Consider the following 11,632-nt stretch of genomic DNA (forward strand, 5'->3'; position numbering starts at 1 on the left):
ATGACTTTTTTCTTTCAGACGAATCCAGTTATTTAAAAAATTACCTTTGATCTTTCAAGCTGTTTGATGCCACTCAGTGGGTGTTGCACTGCATCAGTAAAAGAGAATTTTAATAAAAAGCGCATGCATTTAAAAAAAAAAAAAAGTGTCTCACCATGCAGATTTTGCGGAGGGTGAACAAAGGCCTCCTGTAGCGAATCGATGCATTTTTGTAAGAACAATATCCATATTAAAAATATAATAATAACTTTAATCTAGCTTGTGCTCACAGTTGTAGACAGAAGAAGTTTCGAGAGAATGATGTATGAGGTCAGGCCTCATACTTCATTCCACAATAACTGCTTCGTTTTACACAAGTGCAAGCTAGATTAAAGTGATTATTACATTTTGAATACATTTTTTTTTTTTTTTTTTTTTTTTAAATGCATCCATTTGCTACAGGAGGCCTTTGTTCACTGCCTTGAGCCATGTGAATGGATGCACTTTTTATTAAACTTCTTATGGACCGATGGAGTGCAACACCCGCTGAGTGGCATCAAACAGCTTGAAAGATTGAAGAAAATTTCTAAACATCATGCATTTTTTTTTAAATGCATCCATTTGCTACAGGAGGCCTTTGTTCACTGCCTTGAGCCATGTGAATGGATGCACTTTTTATTAAAATTCTTATGGACCGATGGAGTGCAACACCCGCTGAGTGGCATCAAACAGCTTGAAAGATTGAAGAAAATTTCTAAACATCATGCATTTTTTTTTAAATGCATCCATTTGCTACAGGAGGCCTTTGTTCACTGCCTTGAGCCATGTGAATGGATGCACTTTTTATTAAAATTCTTATGGACCGATGGAGTGCAACACCCGCTGAGTGGCATCAAACAGCTTGAAAGATTGAAGAAAATTTCTAAATAACTGTAACTGGATTTGTCTGAAAGAAGAAAGTATTCAGGGTGAGTAATTTATGGCTTAATGTTTATTTTTGGGTGAACTAACCCTTTAAATGTAATATTAATTATTAAATATTAATTGTTTTTATCAAAAGAATGCAGCATTGGTGAGCATTAGAGATTTATAATATTCATAACATTTTTGTATAACATATATATTTCTGCATTTTCAGTAAAAATTATATTTTGTTTAGAAATGTTAATTATTCATTACAAAGAAATATCTTTCCAACCAGTCCTTTTTTACAACCCATTACTATACCAAGCCGGCTTTTGTTTCATTCGAGTCAGATATGACTGAAAGATTTTAATAACAGAATCATTAGAGACATTAACTGAGTAACCTGACGGCATCTGACTGATGAGCAATTTATCATAAGTCATTTGTCTACACCAGTTGCGCTGTGTGTTTCTGATACATTATTTTAAATTAAATTAAAACTGCAAATTCACAATTTACAAGATATACAATTGTGTTTGCTTTAGATTCAGCAGCAGCAGCAGTGTGATTCCGGAAACACTCTGAGACACAGATCCCATTCATTCATTCTAATAACCAGTTCAATGAACATTCTGCCTCCTACACAAACTGAACACTAGCCTCATCTCAAAGTCTGTTCACAAAAAGATGAACCCGGGCGGCATTCAGGCAAGTCATTCACAAACACACATATACATATGCATCACACGCACAATAAAACTTCTTGTGATTAGTCAGCAGGCGTCCAGCTGAGTTGTTTCAGTGAAGTGGCTTTTGAGCTCTGCGGTAGGGAGATTTGCGAATCGCCATAAACAGCTGACATTCAGCCCGTCACCGTACGTGACCACTGGTGCAGACTGAACAGAGATGAGCAGGTCCCTTCAATTTATTATATCTATGGGAGCTGAGAGACAGTCACGCACAGGGGATTGTGGGATTGACAACAGATCGGAGCTAGCAGTAAGACTGTAAAGAAGTTGAGAAATGTTTGACTTTAAGCAAATGTGAAGCAAGAAATTCAGACAGCTTATCGCTGTGAGGTGATGGCACTGGCATCTATAATAGTCTGCCCACAGTAGCAGTGTTTCGATATTTTCATATTCATATTTCAAAACTGTTTATATACACCACCATTCAAAGGTCTGGGGTCAGTAAGGTTTTTTTTTGTGTTTGGTTGTTTTTTGAAAAACATGAATACTTCAGCAAGGATGCATTAAACTGATAAAGTAACAGTAAAAACACTTATGTTACAAAATATTTATATTTTAAACCTTTTAGCTTTCTATTCATCAAAGAATCTTGAAATATATATATTTATCACTGTTTCCACAAAAATATAAAGCAGCACAACCGTTTTCATCATAATAGTAAGAAATATTTATTGAGTGCCAAATCAGCATATTAGAATGATTTCTTTAAGGATCATGTGACACTGACAGCTGGAATATTGATGCTGAAAATTCAGCTTTGTAATTCAGCTAATTGTAATTTGGATCAAATAAATGCAGCCTTTGTGAACAAAGCAGCCTCTAGTGTTCTTCCTTCTCTCTCACCTATTCAGGCTCTTTATTTCAATCTAAAAGACAGCTGTAGGGGTTTGTGCACCCCATGCAGACACACAGTGTATGGTGTTTGCCCCTTCACTGCCCTGAGCCTGTCAGATCAGAGGTGGCCGCTAACAATAAGCTGTTATGCATCTGTCTGCCCGACCGCACCTCCTGCTATTCTTCAGCACCGATAGAAATCAGAGGGAGAAAGACAGAGTCAGAAAGAGCGAGAGGTGAGAGGGAGCGGCACCCTTTGCCCACTGGGACTCATGGGTATCACTGTGTTCTTTGATCTTTGGCTTTCCAGCAGCTCATGGAGTCCACCTGCATGTTCCTGGGCCCCCCTCTTTCCCCCTCAGAAACACTTGAACCCCTGGATGAGGTCCAGAGATGGCATGGTTTCAGCTTCTCAGACCATCCCATGCATCTCACACAAAAGCATTCAGTGTTGTGTTTGAGACACTTTGGGGTGTTTTGGTCACTGATTTGGACTAGTTCAATCAAATTGTTAAAACAACAAATTCATAAGAATCTTTCATTTAAAAATTGGACTACACTGGTCACATTCTATGTTTTCAACTCACCACAAAAAAACAGCACAGAAGTAGTTTGTTTGTAAATTGTAAAGTGGACAGGTTGTGTTTCTGACTCACTAAAAAGAACCGGCTCAATAGGAGTCATTTGTTTATGAATAAGACTACACTGGTCAGATTGTATGTTTCTGATACAGTTAACGAACCAGCCCATAAGACTCATTTATTTGTGAATGGATAACATTGAAAGTTTCTGACTCACTAAAAAGAATTGGCTAACAGGAGTCATTTGTTGTTGAATCTGACTACACTTGCATACTGTATATTTATGATTCACTAAAAAGAACCATCCTGTAAGAGTCATTTGTTTGTAAACCAGCCTATACAGGTCGCTCTGTACATTTCTGATTTACTAAAAAGAACCAGAGTGTAAAAGAGTCAATTGTTTGTGAACCAGACTAAACTGGATACTTTCTGATTCACTAAAAAGAACCAGATCATAAGAGTCATTTGTTTGTGAATCATACTAAACTGGTCACTTTCTGATCACAAAAAATGAACCGGATCGTAAGAGTCGTTTGTTTGTGAACCAGACTATACTGGTCGCTTTTAACATTTCTGATTCACTAAAAAGAACAGGCTCATTAAATTATTTTATTCAAGAATTAGACTACTATTGTCTCCATGTATGTGTCTGATTCACTTAAAATAACAGACACACCTTATTATTTGTTCTCAAGTGGTCAACAGTGGCGGTGCTGCAACACATTCAGTAAACTCTACAAACTTACAACTTAATCTCAGGTAAAATATTATTATTCCTTTTGCCATACTTCCAGTACTCACTAATAAGCAGATGTTGAAATAGCGACAAAACGCAACATCTGACAACCCAGATCTCAGGATGTCTGGATGTGTGTATCCCTGAACTAGGTAGGGATTCTTCTTCTTAGCACTAGTTTTCTTCCATGCGTGAGTGCTTGTTTTGTGCATCTCCAAAGCACAGCATATCATGTGTCAGACTTAACAAAACCCCTCTGAAGACCTAAATAACAGACCTGCCACTCACACAACGCTCTGTTATCATGAAGTCTCAGATGCATTCCTGGTCCTTACACCACGTCTGAATCACAGGCTCTGTTTGAAGCTACAACCGCTGCAAAAAGCCCTTTCCACTGGCAGCAAGGCTGTTTACACCACCTCAGATACACCCTTAAATAGGATGGCGTGTGAAAACACAGCGGGCACAAAGAGAGAAAAGATAAGAAGCAATCACTGCCAAGTTTGCTCATGCAAGAGTTGACTTCTTTTGAATAGCAGACTTTTAGAGCTCACAGTGCTGATCAACCTTAAATCACCTCACTTTACTGGATTCAGCCGGCTCTGGCAAACAGCCTAATGCTAATGACTGTCCTTAAAGCATGATATGTACACTGACGGGCTAATTAGAAAAGACTGTGTGGGGAGAGTTCATGAGATTAGATGTAGTCTAGCTCTAAGGGCACTTTGGGATAGGGAGGTGTTATTGTAGTGATGCCAACTAAAGGAAGAACAAGTGTAATCACTTCGAGGATTAAAGGGTTAGTTCACCAAAAAAATTAAATTATGTCATTAATAACTCACCCTCATGTCGTTCCAAACCTGTAAGACCTCCGTTCATCTTCAGAACACAGTTTAAGATATTTTAGATTTAGTCCTAAAGCTTTCCGTCCCTCCATTGAAACTTTGTGTATGTTATAATGTCCATGTCCAGAAAGGTTATAAAAACATCATCAAAGTAGTCCATTTTGGTCCAAAAATAACAAAAACTATGACTTTATTCAGCATTGTCTTCTCTTCCGGGTCTGTTGTGAGCGTGTTCACTGCAGTGTAGTGATGTCCGGTTCAAGAACGAATCACTCGATGTAACCGGATCTTCTTGAACCAGTTCACCAAATCATACTGAATCGTTTGAAACGGTTCGCGTCTTCAATAAGTATTAATCCATGAATGACTTAAGCTGTTAACTTTTTTAACGTAGCTGACACTCGAGAACGAGTCAATCTTTCGTTCGTTATCTGGCTCGGCTCTGTGTTCATCTTCAGTTCTCTTCACAGCAGTTCAGTCAATATACTGTTTGAGTAAATGAATTACTCCAGGATATTGGTCTGTTTTAACTCAGAGGGAGTGTCAACCACATTAAAAAAGTTAACAGCTTAAGTCATTTGTGGATGAAATGCGTATTGGAGATGCAAACCGTTTCAAACTATTCAGTACAATTAGCTGAACTGGTTCAAGAAGATCTGGTTACATTGAGTGATTCGTTCGCAAACCAGACATTACTACAGTGCTGTGAACACACTCACAACAGACCCAGAAGAGAAGACTAAGAAAGTCGTAGTTTTTGCTATTTTTGGACCAAAATGTATTTTCAATGCTTCAAAAAATTCAAACTGACCCTCTGATGTCAAATGGACTACTTTGATGATGTTTTTTTTTACCTTTCTGGACATGGACAGTATACCGTACACACAGTTTCAATGGAGGGACTGAGAGCTCTCGGACTAAATCTAAAATATCTTTAACTGTGTTCCAAAGATAAATGGAGGTCTCACGGGTTTGGAACAACATGAGGGTGAGTTATCAATGACATAATTTTCATTATTCGGTGAGCTATCCCTTTAAGTCATTCCAAACAAAGGCAAATTTAAAAATGGTGGGTTTTTGTTTAAAGCAGACTGAAATATGAACAGTGATGTTATCCAACTAAATGTACACCATATATATAAAAAAATAACTAAAACAATAATAATAATATATATATTTAGATTTATTTATTTTTAGAATTTTTTTAAATGTAAAGTTTTTTGGTTTATTTTTCCCTTCCTTCTAAATGTAAAAAGTACAGAATTTTAATAGTGGCCATATAATTACAATAATAAAAAAATAATAATTTATATATATTTGAAAATGTAATTTATTCTTGCAACTTAATTTTTCTAGTCGTCACATGACGCAACAGAAATAATTGTATATGCTGATTTGGTGCTGGAGAAACATTTCTTATTTTTATCAATGCTGAAAACAATTGCAACTTTGATGCTTTTTACATGATTAGTTGATTAATAGACAGTAATTTATTTAAAATATAAATATTTTGTAACTACGGTATTTATCACTTTTTATTTTTATGTATTATTTAAATACATAATGAATAAAATTCACTTGAAAAACAGTCAAACTCAGTCATCTTAGGGTTAAACCCCCTATTTAGCTTCTTTTGAAGATGGTAAATAAGATTATCTTTTAAACTCAAGTTAGCTGAATAGAAAGAGAGACGACTAGCTTATTAGGCCACTCCAGGTGTCATTTCACAGCACTGATATTTACGAACAACAAAAGAAGGATATTGAAAGATTATAGACCGGAGATGTCTGACTTAGACCGTCGCCTCCCATCATGCTTTGGGTGGAGGCCTCTTTCTGTCCCACAAGTCTGTGTGGGAGAGATGACAGAGGGCTTGATTGTACAGACACCTGTGTTTTGTTACCGTGCAAGACCGAAAGGTGGATCACAACAAAACACACAATCACAAAACTGCTGCTATGACAACTATCCCGATCCGCCGGGACACTTCGTTTGAAAGTTATACTGGCAGAAACATGTGCATCTCAGACATAAACAGCCACAAACACAATGGTGTCTGCTTACAACATTTTGCTTTTTTCTCCCCTCTCACATAGAAAAAGAAATAAAGACATCCAAATACACAACCACACCAAAAAACAAAAAAATGCAGCATTTCATTTTCTCAGCAGGGAAGGAGGCTTACCTCAGCTTCTTGAGTTGCTTTGGAAGCAGCACAATGTCCTGAGCTAACAAGATTCTCTCTAGTACCGTCTGCTAGGGCTACGAAATAAACTATAATTACTATATGTCTTAATGTGATTATACACAATTGCAAAATCTGTAAATTAAATAACTATATTCTATATATAAACTATACGTTTTTCAGAGGGAAGCGGGGCACTGTGTTCAATTACACAAGAGCAACTTATGACCCGTCGAATTTGTGTCGCTTTTAACATGCTTTTGGAATGCAAAATACATCAAACAAATATAAACAACAAAAATACCAAAACAAAAGTCTCCACTATCAGCAATAAGTACAACTGTAAAAAAAATCTTTAAATAGTCTTTTATTTTACAGTAAATTAATAAACAGCAATAGTTGTTATATTTTTTATTTTTAGCCAGTTTTAAATCACAATCTCAATCAAAAAAATGCTATTATATATTCACCTCAAACATGCATATATAGGCTACAAATGGCAAACAACATTTTTCTTCCACATTAAGTTTATTTACATGTGCGATTAGAATTAAGCTACAGCTTTTTGCTACAGTGGCATGAGCAAAGCGTGAGACCATTCATTGGTCAGAAATAATACAAAAATCTACTGGTACAATTCCAGTTGGACTAAAGTGTTTACATGACACAAACACATTTTTTATTATTTCTTTACTCTGACTTAAATTGCAGTTTTAAAGCACATATAAATTAAATGTGTTCCAACATTATAGAAAGTGTTTTTTTTTTTTTGGTTAACTCCAAGAAATGTTCCTCCTTGTATTCATTTTCCTGAATGTGAATTAGACTCTAAACAAACTCTTTATTTAAAGTTGATTAACCAAAATAATGATAAGGTTCACGAAGCGAATGAGAAAAAACATCTCATATTCCCTGAACACCTAATTAATTCAGAAATTATTCTTCCTTTCATATCATGCCAAGGCTTTTGAGCGAGTCTCCAAGGCCTGACTATGACCAGACGAGACAGGGCCAGACAAGTTCTCCACCGATATAACCATCAGGCTAACAGAAACCCATCACTAAGTTTTTCTACATGTAAAAACAGATGTTAACTGTATCTGTCTATATCTGTCTGATGTATGAGACTCACCCTAACTGGAGTGCTCTTGGCCTGCACCCTCTGAGACTGTGCCCCCGTGAGACCTGGATCCCTCTGGCCTCCTCCAGCACCCTGTGCTCGGACCCCTGCCACTGCAGATCCATTTGTACCCGTGACGTGCATGCTTCCTGTCCTCCTCGGCCTCTGCTTGATACCGTCCAGTAGCCGTACCAGGAGGATGTTGCTAGGCAACTCATCCACGCCACTCTCCACTAGCGTGCGGCACTCCGGGCAGCGTAGTTCTCCACGCGACCCCACTATGCCAAGCAGGCAGCGCCGGCAAAACGTGTGCTGGCACGGCAACACCTTCGCCGTAGCGTCCAGCCGCTCCAAGCACACCGGACACTCCAACAGGTCCAGGAGCGCAGACTCGTCCATTTTCACACTCGCACAATCTTTCTCAGCGTAGTCGTTCATTCAGTCAGTTCTGCCTCGCCGAAGAGAGAAGCACATGGTGTGGGTGTGTGGATATAAGGTTGTTTGGAGGGAAAGTCCAATGCTGATGTCATGTCACTCCCATGCCGCAGTCATGATTCTGTCTCTAGCATTCACTGCAGAGAATCAAAGAAAGAGAGATCATATGACACGTCTGTCTTTTAGAGCATTACACAAGTGACATTTTTGCTGGTTTCAAGAGAAGGCACATGAGGATACAATGTAATGCGTATGCTCAAGGAGAGTTTCCCAAGACAACTGAATCTTAAAATCCAGTATGTTCAAAAAAAACAAATTAATGTTTAATACACAGTAAACTTGGCACAAAAAAATTCAGTCATTTAATTTTTATTGCATTCACTTTTTGCAATATTACTACTGTCAATAATATGTATAAAAATAGCACAAAAACGGGTTAACAAATTAATTTATTCATTTTTTAAATAATAACACTGATTGGTACATAACTCATATAATATGTATTTAACCACATGTTATCATACATATACAAACACAATGAAATTAAACACAATATGTAATTTTTCGCTGCTGAAGGGCACGTGTTCGAAACAAATCAAAGAAACAAAGGCTACTCTGTGCAGTCATCAACATCAACTGAGAAAAAATTAAGTCAATTAGAAGCACGCACTTCCTGGGGGTCCAGCATACTGCTTGATGATGTAGATGTCACGTGAGCAACCTGTAACTCTTCTAATCACTGTGCCAAGAGAAATCTGAATCACCCACCGAATCTTGCAGAGAAGGCGAGCGTGAACAGGAGCAAATTTTGGTATGTATTCTGATTAATTATCTCCCTTGACTTTATGTCTCCACGTTCCCCCGATTGACTCATAAACAGTAAAAGATTGCCTGCGAGCTTCTCCTCCTGTCAATACGGTAATTTCTCTACTGTGCGACAGAGAGTCGCTGGTTATGACGCAATCATTAGCCTATTTTTACAAAAACTGCTTCTATGGGACCATAACGTAAGATACAAGGTAATGGAGCCTTTTAAACATTTTAGTGTTTCTTTAGAAAAAAAAATTATGGACAAATGGAGTCTTTAAACGCCTCAGATGTAAAGTTATTCGCTGTCAAAGTGACGCCAAAATGAATGGGAGTCAATGGAATGCTAACAGCAGGTGGGGGTCCGCTAGCCAATGACGGCGCCCAGGGGTGCTTAAAAAAAATATGAAACCCTGCCCCCCTGCTATGGACACGGTCTGGGTAACTTGTTAAAATTGCTTATTTCTCAGGATTTAAACATTCTTCGATACATTTGGGATAACGCAAGTACACAAGTCAGCAAAATATATAGGATAACACTGTTCTAGTGGTTTTTAGATAGTTTATTTTAAAAAAAAATCTTACATAGTGCCTTTAAATCAGTAACCGTAGAATATTATCTGACTCACTAAATTGGCCCTCACTTGCCTCATTGTGTGTTCTTGATTCACTAAAAAGAACCGATTCATCAGTCATTCATGAGGAATCAGACAACACTGATCACGCTGTATGCTTGATACTTGTCAATTTGCGTAGTATACAATATTTTGGCATTGGGTTATAATAGTGCATCTAAGTTAGTGTGTTCACTGTAAATTTGAGTGTATGCATAGTATACAGTAGGTCAATTAGTACACAACTTAATTATTCTAGTACGGTATTCCGGTATTCTGTAGAAAAATGCACGTTTGAGATGGAACTAAACGGTGTAAAAACCACTGGAGTCCGGGTCCTGTTCTCTAGCCCCAGCCATAATAGTCATCAATGGACTCGGCAACATGAAAGACTCTGAAACAACTAAAGTGAGTTTACTGTCACGTTTGGTCAGTTGGCGAGACTTCGTGTCTAAACTGCAAATATGCGGTCAAACGAGGCTGTGTCTCTCATCCGCTGCTCCACCGGTTATCCCGATTCAATCCATAGACGAGGATATAGAAAGGCAAGCTGCAGTGATAGTGGATGGTGACCGAGGCTGTCAGTCCCTAACATCTCTATTTGTGAAAGCCACATAGGTTTATAACAACATAAGGGTGAGTAAACGGTGAAAAATGACAGTTTTGGATGAACCATCACTTTATACCTTTAATCCCAAACTCTCAACCTCACTCTCACTGTCGTTAAAGTCCTGGATACAACCAGCAACCTTGTATTTAATAACTACAACGCAACATTGTTTCCGAGTAGCGGTAAAAATATATCGACCTTGCACTGCTGTATGGGACTCTGTTTAAATAACTCCTGAAACTAACCCATTACCAGTCGTGGTTTGAAAACTAACCACGGCACAATGGGGGGGAAGAAGCGAATAAATTGTTGTGCGTGATGTGTCACAGTAAACAGTAAAAGACAGAAGCATTTATCTACACGTTTGTCTGTAACTCACGTTGGTTTTAAGTAACCATGTAGTTCCACAAACTTTGATTCGATGTTGAAAATTTTAATCAAATATCTTATTACAGGGATATTTGAGAGAGCACAAAAACGCTACCTCAAAAAAGGGCCCCTTCTCACTCCTCCTCTTCTTCCAGAACAGTTTCTTTCCCGAGTTCCTCAAACTAGGGAATTCGCCGTGGAAAAGGGATCCTGAAATCTTGATCGCACGGTTGGACACAAGTTTATCTATTCAGATCCGTATATCTCAGCAAGGAACAGGTCATCGCCCTTGGGTCGTTAAGTTGAAACAGCCAAAAATCCGAGTCCGAGAGATTCAGGTTGATTAAATTTAGAAGAAAAACAGGAGAAGCGAGTTCCTGCGTCCGAGCGCCATGACGAGCCCTTTGGATACTGTGGGACACTGCAGCGGACGTGTAGTCGGGAGGGAGGATTTTCAAAACTCACAGCTGGGAGAGTGCATCAACCGTTTTGAGCTTATGCTTCGTCCTTACGAAATGTTAGATAAACAATAACTGAAAAGCCGCGGTTTTGATCGTCACAAATAAGCAAACTGTATTTCTAAAGCTGATTTAGTCTATACATAGTGGGTAACGTCGTTCATTGATGAATAGTTTGTTTGTAATCTCCGCCAGCGTCTTATAGTATAACAGGAGTCACTGCAGGGGGATTTTTTACAAATTTTATCTATGAGCTGGTTTAAATTAAAAGATAGATGAATGAGTAGGCCTATGTTTTCCATAACTCACTTTATACAAAATTTGCTATTTCTGCAGTATATAGTAGTCTATGCAATTTGTGAAAGTATGCAAAGTATTTGCCTATATAGCAAATTACAACACTT

The 11,632-nt window shown here is 38.0% G+C and overlaps 1 protein-coding gene across 1 annotated transcript in view; it reads right to left on the minus strand.

Annotated features, from left to right (window-relative positions):
* The window catches only part of LOC127984287 (E3 ubiquitin-protein ligase SH3RF1-like), a 54,710-nt gene extending 43,306 nt beyond the window's left edge, over positions 1-11,404 (minus strand). The window contains exons 1-2 of the mRNA XM_052586866.1: positions 10,886-11,404; positions 7,948-8,507 (exon numbers count right to left, since the gene is read on the minus strand). Of these exons, the coding sequence (XP_052442826.1) occupies positions 7,948-8,373 (426 nt within the window). The 5' untranslated portion in view covers positions 8,374-8,507; positions 10,886-11,404. The remainder of the gene's footprint in view (positions 1-7,947; positions 8,508-10,885) is intronic.
* Between the last annotated feature and the right edge of the window lie 228 nt (positions 11,405-11,632).

This window comes from Carassius gibelio, chromosome B20 (genome assembly GCF_023724105.1).
Source record: "Carassius gibelio isolate Cgi1373 ecotype wild population from Czech Republic chromosome B20, carGib1.2-hapl.c, whole genome shotgun sequence".
NCBI classification, from domain to species: Eukaryota; Metazoa; Chordata; class Actinopteri; order Cypriniformes; family Cyprinidae; genus Carassius; species Carassius gibelio.